The sequence below is a fragment of the Camelina sativa genome, chromosome 10 (genome assembly GCF_000633955.1).
Source record: "Camelina sativa cultivar DH55 chromosome 10, Cs, whole genome shotgun sequence".
Lineage (NCBI taxonomy): Eukaryota > Viridiplantae > Streptophyta > Magnoliopsida > Brassicales > Brassicaceae > Camelina > Camelina sativa.
This window is the reverse complement of record NC_025694.1, coordinates 12,315,215-12,333,647: the sequence shown is the minus strand read 5'-3', so window position 1 is coordinate 12,333,647 and position 18,433 is coordinate 12,315,215. Positions and strand designations below refer to the sequence as shown.

Below are 18,433 nucleotides of genomic sequence, written 5' to 3'. Positions count from 1 at the left end.
TTTTTTTTTTTTTTTTTTTTTTTTTTTTTTTTTTCCAATAACTTTATTATTAAGATTCACAAGCAATATCATTGTTTACATCAGTAATCAGAAAATTTGGACAGAAAGAATACAACATATATGGATTATTATGAACTGTCGCCGCTTTTGGTAAGAGATCTTCGCATATGTTCTGTTCTCTATGATTGAAGGTGAATTTGATGGAATCAAACGCTCAACACCATTGCTTTATTGTATGGATATGGTGTTGTAATCTCGGAGTTCTTGTATTGCCATTGATTAATTGTATGACAGTAGAATTGTCCCCAGTGAACTCCACGTTTTGAAATCCTAACGCCTATGATGATTGTATTGCCTCTAAGAGTGTTGTACATTATGCTTCTTGTATTGTAGGACGTCCTTGAAATTTGCCCATTCCGCCTTCAAGAAAGATATCTGAAGAATTCTGAATTAGCCATCCTAAGCTAGAGACACAGTCACCTTCATGATGAGAGCAATCGTAATTGCACTTCACCCATCCATAGTCTAGTGGCTTCCATTTTTGGCGCCAAGGTTGAAATTGTTGCCTAGTAGGATTCAGATCCACTAGATGAGTTTTAGTATTCCGCCATTCTTCTGTATCAAGCTTCACATGTTTTGTCGTATCATTGTGCTCAGTCGCTTTCCTGTTGATTTCCAATTTATTTTGGCTTTTCCAGATGTGCCACATTATCCAGAAGGGGAGTGTTTGATTAAGCTTTGGAATATTGGTGTCTCCATGGAGTTGTAACAGGTATCAGAGTTTATCTTCTATTGGAAGATTTTTGTTACCGAGGACATGCGTAGGTATACCAGCTGATCGCCATATTGGAATGACGTGGGGGCATGAGAAAAAAATATGTTCACTGGTTTCCAGATCATCAAAACATTGAGAGCAATACGAGTTTAACTAGTATATTCCTTCTTCTTAAGTTGTTTGCGACTCCAACTGCTCTGGAAGCAATACGCCATAGGAAATGCTTGAGCTTGGGTGTTATATACAGTTTCCATATTCCTTTAGCAATATCAGGGTTAGTAGCCAACAGAGCTTTTGGTGTGTTGTCGCCCCTTGCCAAGGATAAGGCCTGCCAGTATCCTGATTTGACAGTGTACTGTCCATCTTTGGAACAACTACAGAGATAATCATCTGCTGTTGGCGTTGAAGGGAGATATATATTGTGTATCAGGTAATGATCCCTAGGATCAATAAGCCTTTGTATCTCCATATCATCCCACTGTGGAGAAGACTCATGGATTAATAGCTTAACACTCTTCTCCATATCATTCTCATTAATCAATCTGGGCGGTCTAGGAGGATTTGTTGGAAGCCAAGGGTCGACTCCCATCTTGGTGTTGTTCCCATCTCCAATATTAAATTGAACTCCGGTGGCCAGCAGGTCTCGTCCAAATCTAAGAGAATTCCAACCATATGATGGTTTGTGTCCTTTTGTCGCGGAGAAAAAAAATCCATCTTCGAAATATCTTGCTTTGAGTAGACGATAGACAAGGCTATCTGGTCTCTTCATAATTTTCCAGATATGGTTAGCAAGAAGTGCTTGGTTAGAGAGCTTAAAATCGCGAAATCCGAGGCCACCTGTGTCCTTTGAGGTGATTAGTTTTTTCCAAGCCACCCATGAGAGTTTCCGTTTATCCCGTGTAGATCCCGACCAAAAGTTTGCTATTAATCTATCTAGCTCTGAGCACAATTCGGCAGGAAGCTGGAAGCAATTCATCGAGTAGACCGGCATAGCGTATGCCACGACCTTAATGAAAACCTCTTTACCCGCCTATGATAAGAATTTATTCTGCCAGCCATCAGTCCGGTTCTAGACCTGGGTGTGTATATATTGCAGCATCTGTTTATTTTTTTTCCTTCCAAATTGTTCTGGTAGTCCTACGTATTTGCCACCTCCTCCAATATTTGGTATGTGCAATGTATGTTTAATACGCTCTCTTGTATGATGGTAGACTCTGCTCCCAAATGTTATTGAGGACTTGTCGAAGTTGATTATCTGTCCGGAGGCTTCCCCATATTCATTGAATATCTTGAGTAGATTGACACTATTTCGGTGATCCGCCTTTAAGAAGAATAAGGATTCATCAGCAAATAAGAGATGGGAAACTTTTGGTCCTCCATTACTTATTTGAATTCCTTGGATTGTCCTAGTCCGTGTAGCTTATATCATTAAAGAGCTTAGAATATCAACACTTAAAATAAACAAGGAGGGAGATAACGGGTCACTTTGACGTTATCTCCCTCCTTGTCCTGAAGAATCCATAAGGACTTCCATTAACAGAGAAGGAAACAGAACGTACACATGCCATTATCTATTTTATCCATTGAAGAGCGAAGCCTTTCTTAACTAATACCTCTTCTAAAAATGTCCACTCAATGCGATCATATGCCTTACTGATGTCAGTTTTCACAACCATATATGAGTTAGCACAACGTTTACGAACCCTTAGTGAGAGGAGTACTTCATGAGCGATCATAACATTATCAATGATGTAATGTCCTGGAATGAAGGCTATTTGGCTTTCTGAGACAATTCCAGATAAGACATTCTTCAATCTCTTAGTTAGTTTTGGATATAATCTTATAGGTAACATTGTAGAGGCTTATGGGGCGGAAGTCCTTCATTGTTTTAGGCTCCGTAATCTTGGGGATGAGAGACAGGTTAGTGTGGTTCCAATCTACTTGCATTTCGCCTGTAAGAAAGAAGTGTCTAACTTCGTGAATGATGGCAGGGCCTACAATATGCCAATAATGTTGATAAAATGCAGCATTGAATCCATCAGGGCTAGGAGCTCTCGTCCCACCAATAGAGAATATTGCTGTTTTAATTTCCTCCGTTTTGATCTTCGATAATAAAGTAGCATTCATCTCCTCTGTTACAACATGTTGAATATTAAGAACGACAATGGAGGGAGCAGATTGAGTACTACTAGAGAAGAGATCACTGAAGTAGGTTATGGCCTCTGAAGCTATATCCTTATTCCTGTAGATCGAGGTATCATGTGGGTCTTGGACTAAAGTTATGCGGTTTCGTGCAATTCTGTTTTTTGTTATAGCATGAAAGAAGCGGGTATTGCGGTCTCCATGATTTAACCATAAGTTCCTACTCTTCAGATGCTAGAACTTTTCTTCATCGCGATATGAATTGGCCAACAAGCGTAGTAGGTCATAGATCTGAGCAAGGGTAACAGAGGTATCGGTATGTGCAACATCAAGCTTTTGGGTTAACTCTTTTATCCGAATAGCCGAATTAGTTCCATTGTTCCTTTTTCAGGCAAATAATTCTCTTCTACAATACCTGATTCTCTCATATAAAGAAAGATGTTGTGTGTCTATACCATTCCAGCTTTGTTCGACCACACTTTCAATATCAGGATTTGTACACAATCGTGTATCAAACTGACTTAACACCAATATCAGTTGTTCGTCTAATCTTATTGATGGCTGGGCGATGATCATATTCTACCATTTCGAGGTAGACGACTTCAGAGGCTGGATAAGTAGCTTTCCACTGGTCATTAGCCATTGCACGGTCAAGCCAACACAACATGATATGCTTTCGTTTCTTCCCCGCCTAAGTCATGTTAAATCCTTGGAAAGGAAGGTCGGAAACTTTGCACATATTAACCACGTTCCTGAAATCTGTGAGGCTCCAATTTTCTCGAACTCTTCCACCTCTTTGTCATGCTTATGTAAGATTTCTTTAAAATCACCACACATCAACCATGGACCATTTCTATTGACTGCAATTCGTTGTAATCGTTCCCAAAGAAAATGTCTCAGTTTACGAATTGGGTGACCATAGACACAAGAGAAGTAAAAGGAAACTTCTTTATTATTGATTTTGTAGTCGATGATTTTCTCATCAACTTCATAAAAACATACAGAAATAGTCTTTTTCGAAAGTAAAGCTAGACCACACCCAATACCCAACGGAGATACACACTCAATATAGTCATAATCTAACTGAGCAGCAACATCGCGGATGACATCATCGGGATTCTTCCTTTCAACTAGAAAGAATAGGTCCGAGGAATAAGTTGTCTTAATCCCTTTTAGGCGTTGAACTACCAGGGACCCTTTCAAGCCCCGGTAGTTCCAAAAGCTTGTATTCATGGCAGCTCCAGTGGATTATGGCTCACCGTACCTTCACCATTGGTATTTGGGTTGGTCGGAGTTCCTCTCCTTGTACCTCTTGGTGCTTGCTCGGGTGTGTCCTTTGGAATCAGAAACCAGTTACAAACCTCTAGAACTTAAGACTGACGGATATTACGCTTCGCATAGCATTGTTAAGTCTGTCGCATGTCACTGTAAACCAGAGGGAATTCAGGCTGTTCTGAAGAGGTTGATGCCTCTGTTTTCCTCTTCTTGGATGCATTTGGATTACCTTCTGCGTCAGTTGACGCCGAGCTTATTTGGCGGATGGGTGTCGGTGCCTCAGGATGTTGGACGTCGTAGCCTTCTGGGTTGTAGTCGGGATCATCATCATCCTACTCTGGTGGCGGCGGAGGAGGGTGAATGCCAGAGGGACAATTAGAGACATCATGGGTCAGCATCCCACAAAGCGAGCAGAAATTCTGGAGTTTTTCGTAACAAAATTTCAAGATACAATTCATGTCTCCAAACTGAAATTGACGTTGGAAGTGGAGTGGGGTCTCAATGTTCCACAATAGTCGTACCCGAACGCCATCGACCATTACTGCATCGTCACTGCTGAACTCTGTTTCAATGAAGTGACCCAAGGATTCTCCGATGTATGTAATCATTCGGAGAGTGAGGAAATGGACTGGAATTCCTCTGATTTGGACCCAAAACGGAATTGTCTTTAGATCAATATCAGTATGCGTTGGGTTCCAGATTTGGGTCACACATATCCAATCATTAAAGACCAAGGTCCCCGGGTTACAATCGCCGACATTGATTCCTCTGATTGGAATAAGAATTGAATTTTCTTATTCTCCAAGATCCGCCCGTAACATCGTCAGACAACGCCCCACAGCCTGGGCAGAGTGGTAAGCGGAGCATGAAGGTTTTGCTTACGGAGATTGAATGGCTTCACAATCAGACTAAATCGAGTCTCTCAAATCGCTTCTTCATACAAATCCCCTCTCTCTCATTTTTTGAAAGCCATCACTAGTTTTAGTTTTTTTTTCTCTGGAAATTTTTTGGTTTTTTCCGATTTTAATAGAAACCAAATCAAACTGGAGTAAAACTGAGATTCCCATTTTTCAAAAAAGTATACTCCCTCTGTTCCACAATATATGATGTTTTGAGGAAGTTTTTTTGTTTCATAATATAAGATGTTTTCAAGTTTTTGTGTAACTTTTAGATTAGTTTAATACTATATATTATGCCGTCTTGTTTATAATTGGTTGGACTTTTTTAAAGTAGTTATTTTTTAATATGCTGCTTTTACTCAAAACATCCTATATTTTGAAATGGAGTGAGTATAATTTTATGAGGCTACCAAACAAAAACATCTACTGGCCACTTCAGAGAATCATATGTCGTATTCTGTTTTTCCTCAGATTTTTTATAAACATGAACAAATAGAGAAAGCATTGAACATGAATCGTTCGACTAATTCCCAGCAAAAATGTGATCACTTCACTTAATCGTCTTCATCATTATCAGTAAGTAGGATTGTTTTATGAATCTATATATAACTTTTTTTTGCATATTGTATGAAACTAATCAGAACTTTGTTATTTGTGTTGATAACTTCAAAAAAAGGTCTTGTTAAAGCTTCAGAAAGCGTTGATGGGTTTTGTTCAGCGCCTTCGATTGTTGAATCATATGAGAAGACGAAACCCAATTATTGGTAAGCAACAAATCCAACTCTCTCTCACACCTCCAAGGTTTTTATATGTTTCCTTTACATCACTCGTCTTTAGCTTCGTATCATTAAAGTTTGATCCTTTTGTAAGTTAAGTTCTATTACTTTTTTGTGGTCGATTCTGCGAGGTCTTAGTGAATAGGGTTGATTTTGAATTCTAGTTAGAGAGATTAAGTTATTGAAAAGTTAGGATTACTTGAATTAGTGTTTAATCTGAGAAGGTTTATGGCTCATGCCTTGCGAAAATCTCTTAACTTTTTCTCAATTAGGTGCTGACATAGAATTATAGTAGCCATGGAAGCATTCAAGTTTCAGTTATGTGGATTGAGATTAATCATCTCTTTCTGATAGTTGTCATTTTGTGTATTCATATGGGATTTCTGATAACTTGTGTAATTGATAATTCTGCTTTTGGATCTTCGTTATGTTTTTTTAAGCATAAATGTTTTGATTCTGTTGTTTTGTAGACTTGCCTGGTTTCACAAGAAGTGTATACAAATGAGATCATGCGTTGATAACACCGGAAAGTCATGTATTCAACCCTTTACCTGACTGGTACATTACATAACACTATTTTATTTACAATACTTTTCTTCATCTTGTAGTTACTAGAGTCTGCAAGTTTTGCACTTATTTGTTTGTTTCTCAAATTTGCAAGAGAAACACATTAGGGGCATATTTGATCACACCGACAACAGGTTCCCATTTTGTTATGTACTTGCAAAAATGAAAGGTTTGGAACCAATTTATTCTCACAAACGATGAACATCAAGTTCTTGGGATTATTTTCTTATATTCTTCCATAATAGAGTTACTCTTGAGATGTCAATGTAATCTTTTAGGAACTAGCTTTGTGTCCTTGAGTGCGATGCTACACCAATCTCATTGTTATTAGAAGAATTCCTTGTTCTTGTTCTTATTAGTCGAGTGATTAAGGATTGAAGGATTTGCGGTATTATAAAGGTCAACTCGTAGGAATTGCTGGCATCTAGCTGAATTAATTGTCTCTTGCAGAAATGTCAAGTTCAAGTTTGCCTCCACAAGACAAAGAGCGGTATTGTTACTTATATGAGCTCTCTCTTTAACATATGCTTGTACTTATGATCACCTGCTTATTAATTCCTTTCAATATTTTAATTTTTTTTTCAAGTCTTGTATTTGTGGTTGAGGGTGCTCATTAGGAATATACCTACCAATCTTGTTAAGATAACTGATGTATATAGTCTGAGAGATGCCCCAAGATTGACGCTTACCACACTCATGGAGAGAAAAGTACGCTCATGTTGACTAGAGCCTTCAGAGAGAATAAATGACAAAGACATGTGTCAAAAAAACAACCAAAACATCAATCTTTCCTTATATGATATATATTCTCAAACCTTTGGACATAAGTTAGACTGACAAACGCGGCAATTGACATGAAAGACACACTCAACGTCACCGGAAAAACAAAGCATGTTGCAATTGGGACCAAGACACTTGACAAACTTCAAAAGAGGTAAAACACAAAAATTGTCAGAAGTTAAGAGAAACAAGAACGAAAAGAAAAGCTCTGGGTGAGGAAAAATTACCTTCTTATCAATCATGAATGAATAAGTTACAATATCACTGTAAAGACGTCTACTGGAGTGTCCAAGATAGAACACACATGTGTGATGGCACAAAATCAATTTCTCATGTTTATCAAAATCTGGCAAATTTTCCCCCATTTTGTCACTGTGGAGCTGCCTACAACAATACCTGGGCTCGTACGCCAACTACTAAGTATTGTTGGACATGGGCTGCGCCTAATATGCAACTCGGCCCAACAAGACTCATTAATTGTGATTTCGGCCCGACAAAATTGGGAAATCCGCGTTGGAAACCCTAGGGAGACCTATAAAGGAAGCAACATTTATTGGGATCACCATCTTGACCCCTAGACATGACCCGGAGAGCAATACTTTGCATCGTTATTTGTTATTGTTTTCTGTGTAATTCGTTTCCACTCTCTAGCTCGTCATTATTAGCTTGTTAGTTCTCCTGTGAACAGACGAGCTCGATCTTTGACTTTCTGTTAGTGACGACCTCATGTTTTCTCGTTAGTAAAAGAACTAGCTTCACTCTTTCCCTGAAACCTTATTTACTTAGCATTGTAAAATCCCCAGTACAAACAATCGGCGCCCACCGTGGGGCTAGAGTAGAGCGCTTCTTTTTGACGAATCAAGACCGACGGTCCGCATTTGCACGAAGATACAAGACTCATGACGAACTCTAATGAAGATCTCAACATCACGTCCGAACAGACAACAGAGCAACGATGGGGGCAAACAAGAACACGCATTGTCCCGCCTCTACCTTCCACGACGACCTCAATCAAAGGCTCCTTGCCGAACAACACAACCTCTCCGACAGTGCCCGACGCGCCCTCTGAACCTCTCGTCGCTGCACACGCCGAGCCTGGGCTTGTCGCAGAACAACAGGTCACCAACACTGCTGCTCTCCCAAACGTCTTGCCCACAACACGAAGGAGCGAACTCGACGACCTGATATAATTCATACTCGATCGACTCGACGACCAAGAAGTGCGTGTATAATCGTAGGATCCGTCGATAGACGCAGCAGAGAGGAGCCAACTGACAAGCAGCGGGACAGCCGGGACCGGCGGAGCGGGAGTCCCGTGACTCCAACAAGCCGAGCCGACAGTCTGACGGAGATCTCTAGGACGAAATCATACGGTGTTTAGAGACGATGGTCCATGAACTCTCCTCAAGAGTCCACCGAGCAACGAGGTCCGCTCCCAATCTTGATTGAATGCTCGAGGAACTCCAACGCTCGCCGGATCTCCCGTGTTCGCGTTCGTTACGTTAACAAGTTTAAGTTTATCCCATACAACGGATTGGATGATCCATAACTATTTTTAACTTCAATGAGCTTTGCAATTAGCCGAGCTCATTTCAGCGAAGAAGAAAACAAAGTTAGCTGCTGCCAGTTGTTTGTCGAGAATTTAGTCCATGAAGCTTTAGGATGGTTCGCCCGGCTTCCGCCGAACTTGATAGGAAGCTATCATGAACTCACCACCGCTTTTCTCCAGCATCACTCTACGTTTATGATTAGAGGTGCCTCGAATGCTGATTTTTGGAATATGTTCCAGCAGAATGACGAATCGCTTAGGAACTTTATGGAAAGGTTCAAAAGGATCGTTTCGAAGCTTTCAATAGCCGACGATACGACAATCTCTGCCCCTTGTAATGCTCTTGCTCACAGATCCCAATTTAGGGAAAACATCATAATCCACGAGCCTTTGACTTTGGACGATGCATTGCACCGCGCAAACAAATACATCGAGGAAGACGAAGTAAGGGCATCAAGAGCAAGCTGTCAAGAGTGCCGCACTCTCTAGTCCGTCTTGCTCGAGCGACGACAAATAGCAGCCCACAAGAACAAAAATCTGAGTAAGCGGTACGACACTACCCTCGCGCCACAACACAGAACCTGCCCCTGCACCAACCATTAAAAGAAACCTCGAGCCGCCTGAAGATGCAAACGCTCCAGCCCCGCGCCGATGAATTAATATGATCATGGGCGGTCTGTTCAATCAAAGCTTATCGGCGGTGACTGGAGGTTAAACGGGAGTGGTTAGCTCAAAGTACGCAGCCTACAACAAACTCGATCGTATTTACTGAGGATGACACAGCAGGTCTAACTGGACCGCACAACGACCCACTGGTGGTCGAGATGGAAATTGGGGAAAGCATGGTCACTAAAATCTTGATCGACACAGGCAGCTCGGTCAACGTTATTTTTATGGATGTGCTCATCCAAATGGAGGTTGACCTGCAGACGGTCGAGCACGATGTCCAACCTATCACCGGATTCGATGGTGACACGATTATGACGGTGGGCACGATCCTGCTACCGGTCTATGTTGGCGGAATGATGCATTGCATCAATTTTGCTATCGTCGACAAGCCGATCGTGTACAATGTCATTCTCGGCACGCCCTGGCTGCATAAAATGAAAGCAGTGGCATTGACTTACCATTAATGCTTATAAATTCCCGACCTCTAGGGGAATATTTACACTACAAGAAGATCCACTGGTAGCGAGAACCTACTTCATTATCGAACGACAGTAACGCAACGCCCGGACGTTCGCCATAGCGGACTCAGCTGAGCGGCATGACCTTTCCGATGCAACTTGTTGCGTGGGGATCGGTGCCGACCTGCCACACTTCATTAAGGACAAGCTCGTGAAGTTCCTATGTCAAAACGCCACAACCTTCGCATGGAACATGAGCAACATGACTAGAATCGATCCCAGCATAACCTGCCACGAGCTAAACGTGGATCCGACATTAAAGCCAATCAAACAAAAACGACTAAAGCTCGGTATAGAGCGCACTACCGCCGTCAACGAGGAAGTCAAAAAATTACTCGATGCTGGATCCATTAGAGAGGTTGAGTACCCCGACTGGTTAAACAATCCGGTTGTAGTAAAGAAAAAGAACGACAAATGGCGGGTGTGCATCGATTTCACTGATCTCTACAAGGCGTGCCCGAAGGATAGTTTCCCCCTACCACGAATAGACCAACTAGTCAAGGCAACCGTGAGGAACGAACTTCTATCGTTCTTGGATGCATACTCAGGGTATAACCAGATTATGATGCATAATTATGCATAATTCGTTGCCTTGCGGATAGCGGGGAGTAGACTTGCTAAAGCGAATTCTCAACTTCGCACAGAAACCTTCAAATTGCAGTGAAGTGATCTGCGTGCCATTATCGGTGACAATCTCAAGTATTTTTTGAAGAATTTGCATAATTATGCATCATAATCTGATTATACCCCGAGTATGCATCCGTGAACGATAGAAGTTCGTTCCCCATGGTTGCCTTGAATAGTTGGTCGATTCGCGGAAGGAGGAAGTTATCCTTCGGGCACGCCTTGTTAAGATCAGTGAAATCGACGCACACACGCCATTTGCCGTTCTTTTTCTTTACCACTACTGGATTGCTTAACCAGTCGGGGTACTAAACCTCTCTAATGGATCCAGCATCGAGCAACTTTATGACTTCCTCGTTGACAGCGGTAGTGCGCTCTGGAACGAGCTTTTGTCGCTTTTGTTTGATTGGCTTGAATGTCTGATCCAAGTTGAGCTCGTGGCAGGTTATGCTAAGGTCGATTCCAGTCATGTTGATCATGTTCCATGCGAAGGTTGTGGCGTTCTGACACATGAACTTCACGAGCTTGTCCTTAATGAACTGTGGCAGGTCGGCACCGATCCCCACGCAACAAGTTGCGTCGGAAGGGTCATGCCGCTCAGGTGAGTTCGATATGGCAAACATCTGGGCGTTGCGTTGCTGTCGTTCGATAATGAAGCAGGTTCTCGCTACCAGTGGATCCCCTCGTAGCGTAAATATTCTTCTAGTAGTCAGGAACTTTAAGTCCTGATGATAAGTCGATGCCACTGCTTTCATAGTATGCAGCCAACACGTGCCGAGAATGACATTGTACACGATCGGCTTGTCGACAATAGCAAAATTGATGCAATGCATCGTTCCGCAAACATAGACGGTAGCATGATCATGCCCACCGTCATAACCGTGTCACCATCAAATCCGGTGAAAGGTTGGACATCGTGCTCGACTGTCCCCAGGTCAACCTCCACTTGGATGAGCACATCCTTAAAAATAACGTTGCCCGAGCTGCCTATGTCGAATAAGATTTTATTGACCACGCTTTCACCAATTTCTATCTCGACCAGCAGCGGATCGTTGTGCGGCCCAGTTAGACCCGCTGTGTCAACCTTAGTAAATATGATCGGATCAGAGTTTGTCGTAGGCTGCGTACTTTGAGCTAACCACTCCCGTTTAACCTCCAGTCTCCGTCAGTAAGCTTTGATTGAACGGACCGAGTATCGGTAGGTCGCCAGACTGCCCATGATCATATTAATTTGTCGGCGCGGGTTGGAGCGTTTGCATCTTCAACCGGCTTGGGTTTTCTTTTAAAGGTTGGCGATGTGGGCAGAGGCAGGGGCATGGTCTCGGTTCCGTGTTGTGGCGTGGGGTATTGTCGTACCGCTAACTTGGATTTTCGTTGTCGGTGTTAAAGAAGTGGTTGTCCTTGTGGGCTGCTATTTGTCGTCGCTCGAGGTTGACGTTGATTTGGCCCTCTTTCAATTTGTCGAGCAAGACGGACTAGAGAGTGCGGCACTCTTCTGTTGAATGTCCTGCTCGTTTGTGATACTCACAATACTTGTTTCCACCTTTACCCGATGGGTCCCGGACCCACTTGTTATTCCAAGGTTTTGATGAGGACGCTTGGGGATTTTGGTTGCTAACAGCGAATGCTTGAACTTTCTTTCCTTTTTCTAATTTATCAGAATACTCTTTGTCAAGTGTTGCCGAGGCTCGTGATGCTCGTCCTGCACCTTCTCTTTTCTTTTGGCCGATTTGGAGGTCGGCGGTTCTGGAAGGCTTGCACTTGATGCCTTCTCTTCGTCTATCTCGATGTATTTGTTAGCGCGGTGCAATACATGGTCCAAAGACAGAGGCTCGTGGATTATGATATCTTCCCTAAATCGAGATCCGTGAGCAAGAGTGTTACAAAGGGCAAAGATTGCCATATCGTCGGCCATTGAAAGCTTCGAAACGATCCTTTGGAACCTTTCCATAAAGTCCCGGAGTGATTCGTCGTTCTGCTGGAACATATTCTAGAGATCAGCATTTGAGGCACCTCTAATCAAAAATGTAGAGCGATGCAGGAGAAAGGCGGTGGTAAGTTCATGATAGCTTCCTATCGAGTTCGGTGGAAGCCGGGCGAACCATCCTAAAGCTTTATGGGCTAAATTCTCGACAAACAATTGGCAGCAGCCAACTTCGTATTCTTCTTCGCTGAAATGAGCTCGACTAATTGCAAAACTCATAAAGTTAAAAAATGGTTTCGGATCATCCAATCTGTTGTATGGGATAAACTTGAACTTGTTCACATAACGGACGCGAACGTGGGAGATCCTTGCCGTAAACGGCGAGCGTTAGACTTCCTCGTACACTCGATCAAGATGGGGGGCGCTCGTTGCTCGGTGGACTCTTGAGGAGAGTTCATGGACCATCGTCTTTAAACGCTGTATGGTTTCGTCCTTGAGATCTCCGTTAGACTGTCGGCTCGGCAGTGTTGAAGACGGGGACTCCTGCTCTGCCGGCCCCGGCTGTCCCGCTGCTCGTCAATTGGCTCCTCTCTGCTGCGTTTGTTGACGGATCCTACGATTATAGATGCGGGGCGGCGTCTGTGGCTCTCGTATCGATCTTCCACAGATAGCTGCGGAGGGGGAGGAGGATTCTCGTTTTGATCGGCAGGATTGCTCTCATTTCGGTGCTCGCTCCTCCTGCGCTGGAGCCTGCTGATCTGATTCTGGGAGGCCTCCTGTGCAGCTGCAATCGCCTTGAGCCGTTCGTTTGTTCGCACTTCTTGGCAGTCGAGTCGATCGAGTATGGCTTGCATCAGGCCGTCGAGTCCGCTCCTTCGTGTTGTGGGCAAGGCGTTTGGGAGAGCAGCGGTGTTGGTGACTAGTTGTTCTGCGACAAGTCCAGGCTCAGCGTGTGCAGCGACAAGAGGTTCAGAGGGTGCGTCGGACGTTGTCGGAGAGGTTGCGTTGTTCGGCAGGGAGCCTTCGATTAAAGTCGTTGTAGAGGCGGGACAATGCGTGTTCTTTTACGCCCCCCATCGTTGCTCTGTTGTCTGTTCGGACGTGATGTTGAGATCTTCACTGGAGTTCGTCATGGGTCTTGAATCTTTGTGAAAATGCAGATCGTTGGTCTTGATTCGTCAAAAAGAAGCGCTCTACTCTAGCCCCACAGTGGGCGCCAATGATACTATAACTGATTGTAGCCTAATACTTAGTAGGCTGCTCTACAATGATACTATAACTGATTCATTCATAATTGATAAGAATGTAATCTTTTTTCACTCGGAGCTTTTCTTTTGTTCTTGTTTCTCTTAACTTCTGACAATTTTTGTGTTTTACCTCTTTTGAAGTTTGTCAAGTGTCCTGGTCCCAACTGCAACATGCTTTGTTTTTCCGGTGACGTTGAGTGTCTCTTTCATGTCAATTGCCGCGTTTGTCAGTCCACCTTCTGTCCAAAGGTTTGAGAATATATATCATATAAGGAAATGCAAAACTAGAAGATACGCATCCACTATAAGCATGTATTCGTCGGGTTTCTTCTATAAGGCTATTGCATGAATGCTAAAGTAATTATTATAAACCATTTGTGAGGTGTAAAAAGTATTTCAACTTGTACAGGTGTTCCTCTTTGCTAGTAAATGCTCCTACAATGGGATAATTGGTCCAAATGTGACAGAAGGAAAGCAGTACATTCCAGAATATGTTCCTGACATGTGTAAACTTTATGCTTTGTGTAATTATATAGGAGATTAAAGTCCAAAAAGCAATTCCATCATCATTATAATCGATATGCAGAATGAAAGCGAGCAAATTTTAGCTTTCACCTGTTAATCATGGGGGATTCTGGAAGACAATCTGACATTTAAATGAGTTGTGCGTTATTAAGGTCGGACACAACTCCTCTGTCTTGGCTGCCCCTTTCATTGTAAACCACCTGCAAACGTAGCACATGAAGAATAATTCAATTGTGCAGATGGAAAACAAAACCACTAATATGTTTTTCCGATTTTTCTGTCATTTACCGTACCTTATCAATGATCCCGTATTCAACAGCCTCACTGGGACTAAAATATTTAGGGCGTTTCATATCAGCTTCAATATGCTCCGGGGATTTACCAATATGCTTTGAATACAGCTTGACCTTGTGCACAACAATACATAGAACAGAGACGCACCATTTCAGATAAGTTTTACGATTAAAAAAAATTCAAAAGTATCGGAAAGAGAATGATAGCATGATTTTAGATTCGCTAGCAAGCACATACAGTTACTGGCTAGTTGATGCATATTAAGATGTCTGCTAGTATACATCCATTGCCTACAGGTTACACGTATTTATATTTCCCCGTGTAGAAGACGGGATTATCGCTGACGTACGAGCTCGGAGCGTTGTGAAGCTCGTCGCAGTCGCTGCTGCTACCTCCATTTTTTCCTTTGTTGCAGAGAGAGAAAGAGAGAGAGTGGCCGATAGACCCCGAAACGATAACGAAGATCTGTATCAGTTCGGGCTTCATAATATCATTAATGGGCTCAACAATAAGCCCAATAGATTTTTTCCTGGAACAATTCTGGTTTGTCGATCGAACCAAATCAAACCGGACTAAAACCGAGATTCCCATTTTTCGAAAAGTATATAATTTTTATGAGGCTACCAAACAAAACAATCTACTGGCCACTTCAGAGAATCTTCTGTCGTGTTCTGTTTTTTTTTTCTCTTTAGATTTTTATAAACATGAATGAATAGAGAGAGCATTGAACCTGAATCGTTCCACTAATTCTCAGAAAAAATGCGATCACTTCACTTAATCGTCTTCATCATTATCAGTAAGTAAGAATCTTTTACGATTCTTCATATGTCTGTTTTGAGCATACTGTGTGAAACTAATCAGAACTTTCTTATTTGTGTTTATCACCTTCGTAAAGGACTTGTTAAAGCTTCGGAAAGCGACGATGGGTTTTGTTCAGCGCCTTCGATTGTTGAATCAGATGAGAAGACGAAACCCATTTATTGGAAAGCAACAAATCCAACTCTCTCTCCTTCACACCTCCAAGGTTTTATATCTTTCCTTAAAGCACTCGTCTCTAGCTTCGTGTCATGAAAGTTTGATCCTTTTGTTGGTTAAGTTCTATTACTTTTATGTTAGGTCGATTCTGCGAGGTCTTAGTGAATAGGGTTGATTTTGATTTCTAGTTAGAGACTTAGAGAGATTAAGTTATTGAAAAGTTAGGATTACTTGAATTAGTGTTTAATCTGAGAGGGTTTCTGGCTCATGCCTTGCAAAAAGCTCTTAACTGTTGCTCAATTATGTGCTGACATAGAATTATAGAAGCCATGGAAGCATTCAAGTTTCAGTTCTGGGGAGTGTGGATTAAGATTAATCGTCTCTTTCTGATAGTTGTTATTTTGTGTATTCAGATGGGATTTCTGATAACTTGTGTAATTGAGAATTCTGCATTTGGATCTTCGTCATGTTTTTTTAAGCAGAAATGTTTTGATTATGTTGTTTTGTAGACTTGCCTGGTTTCACAAGAAGTGTATACAAACGAGATCATGCGTTGATAACACCGGAAAGTCATGTATACAGCCCTTTACCTGACTGGTACATTACATAACACTCTTTTATTTTCCATACTTTTCTTCTTCATCTTGTAGTTACTAGAGTCTGCAAGTTTTGCACTTATTTGTTTGTTTCTCAAATTTACAGGACAAACACATTAGGGGCATATTTGATCACACCGGCAACGGGTTCCCATTTTGTTATGTACCTTGCAAAAATGAAAGGTTTGGAACCAATTTATTCTCACAAACGATGAACATCAAGTTCTTGGGATTATTTTCTTATATTCTTCCATAATAGAGTTACTCTTGAGATGTCAATGTAATCTTTTAGGAACTAGCTTTGTGTCCTTGAGTGCGCTGCTACACCAATCTCATTCTTATTAGAAGAATCCCTTGTTCTTGTTCTTATTAGTCGAGTCATTAAGGTCTTAAGGATTTGCGGTATTATAAAGGTCTACTCGTAGGAATTGGTGGCATCTAGCTGATTTTATTGTCTCTTGCAGAAATGTCAAGTTCAAGTTTGCCTCCGCAAGACATAGAGCGGTATTGTAACTTATATGAGCTCTCTCTTTGACATACGCTTATTACACTTATGATCTACACCCTGCTTATTAACTCCTTCCAATATTTTAAATTTTCTTCAAGTCTTGTATTCGTGGTCGAGGGTGCTGTGACACTCACTAACACATCCACTTCTTCAAAAAAATTGACGGTATGATTTGTATTAGAATAATTTACCGAAATATTCTTCCGGTTACATCGTTTCTACCCAGCTTTGATGGTGAATGCTTGCAAGATTTCTCCACTAGTTTCTTCATTTTTGCTGATAATTCTATTTTTCCTGTAGGTTGATTCATATGCATACCTACCTCCAAACTTTTATCATTCCTTGAACTGTGTTGAGTCTGCAACACTTGTTGTCTTCGAGCGAAGGTTGTTCTCCTGCCCCTTAATATGACAAGGAATTTCAGGTTTTGCTTCAGTTTATAACTTTAAAACTCCTCTTATACTGCTACATCTCTAGGTATGAACATCTTGGAAGTCACACAACAGAGCTTATCGTTGGCTCCACAGACAAGCAACCACTACTCGAGACTCCTGGCGAGGTAAGTGTGCAAAAGTTCTCCACTTTCCTCAGAATGCATCTAAAATCTTTCAACTTACATTGTTATACAAGTTCTAGATCCTACATCAGTCATCTCTGAAGATCTTTGTTACTATTACAGGTTTTTGAACTGCGGAAACTTCTTCCGATGTCCCTTGCTTATGACTTCAACATCCATGTAAGCACTTTTCTTGATCGAATTAATCCTTTCGCTTTTTTAGACGTCTAAACTTAACTACCGTTGTGCCTGTCATATGCAGATCATGGATTTTCAGCCTGGAGAGTTTCTCAATGTTAAGGTACAGAACTGTATAGCTCCAATGCTTCATTACCATATGGATCTTGATACCATCCGTGGCTCGTGATTTCCTTTCTCTTGTTATTTTTCTATTTCAATTCAGTCTTCTCATATTATTTTGCAATGTTAATAGGAAGTTCATTATAACCAACACGGTTTGTTGCTTCTGGAGGGCCAAGGCATTTATCGTTTGGGAGATAACTGGTACGCTACGCTGTACTAATAAATTAAAAGTGTGGATATATAACTTCCATAAATACACACATGCACAACCAAGATAATTAGTTTTGTGCAACGGTCATGTAATGTGATCAGAAGCATTTTACCAAAATAAAGCTGCTACCACAGCTACATCCCACTGACGATACAACTTGAGTTTCTCTTTGAATATGTGATCTTCTCTTTGAATAGGTATCCAGTTCAGGCTGGTGATGTCATATGGATGGCTCCTTTTGTTCCTCAATGGTAAGAGACTGCACACAACTCGAGTTTCTACTCTGTTTCAAAAAATTCTCAAACGTTTGCTAGATTCAAACTTTCTCTTGGTACTGTGTCTTGACTACCTGAAAGATCATTGGACCACACTTTCTCAGATAGTATTCGTTGTGTCAGGTATGCTGCACTTGGAAAGACGAGATCTCGATATCTGCTGTACAAAGATGTGAATCGGAATCCATTGTGATCAAAGATCTTATAGGACTTGGTGGGAAGTTTGATAGGATCAAGAAGATTTCTGTGTAAAAAGAAGGTTCTTTGCAGTAAAAGCCAGAACCTTGTTGTTTAGCTTTGTCTTAAAAGCCTCATGTCTACTCTTAACTACTAGCTACTCGAGTCTTACTTGTATTGGACAAAAAAAACTATTTAGAATTCCATATCTTTGTTTCAGCAACTGGGATTACTCTAGTCTACATGATCTGTATTTGCCTTGCCTCTA

At 41.6% G+C, this 18,433-nt stretch overlaps 2 protein-coding genes across 2 annotated transcripts; one reads left to right on the top strand and one right to left on the bottom strand.

Moving 5' to 3' along the window:
* On the bottom strand, positions 900 to 1,766 carry LOC109126841 (uncharacterized mitochondrial protein AtMg00310-like). Its single transcript, XM_019230712.1, has one exon. It carries the CDS (start codon positions 1,764 to 1,766, stop codon positions 900 to 902), a length of 867 nt encoding a protein of 288 aa, XP_019086257.1.
* Positions 15,204 to 18,433, top strand: LOC104718647 ((S)-ureidoglycine aminohydrolase-like). The gene is made up of 13 exons (XM_010436427.2): positions 15,204 to 15,360; positions 15,460 to 15,588; positions 16,049 to 16,136; positions 16,242 to 16,318; positions 16,600 to 16,639; positions 16,742 to 16,808; positions 16,944 to 17,029; positions 17,121 to 17,202; positions 17,323 to 17,379; positions 17,462 to 17,500; positions 17,633 to 17,703; positions 17,911 to 17,964; positions 18,112 to 18,433. Exons 1-13 carry the CDS (start codon positions 15,324 to 15,326, stop codon positions 18,179 to 18,181), a joined length of 897 nt encoding a protein of 298 aa, XP_010434729.1. The 5' UTR covers positions 15,204 to 15,323; the 3' UTR covers positions 18,182 to 18,433.

Excerpts from the sequence above, each read along its gene's own strand:
- LOC109126841 (XM_019230712.1), bottom strand. The coding sequence starts at position 1,766 with ATGCCGGTCTACTCGATGAATTGCTTCCAGCTTCCTGCCGAATTGTGC.
- LOC104718647 (XM_010436427.2), top strand. The coding sequence starts at position 15,324 with ATGCGATCACTTCACTTAATCGTCTTCATCATTATCA. Across the intron at positions 17,203-17,322 it reads TACTCGAGACTCCTGGCGAG|GTTTTTGAACTGCGGAAACT; the intron begins GTAAGTGTGCAA and ends TTACTATTACAG. Across the intron at positions 17,501-17,632 it reads GAGAGTTTCTCAATGTTAAG|GAAGTTCATTATAACCAACA; the intron begins GTACAGAACTGT and ends CAATGTTAATAG.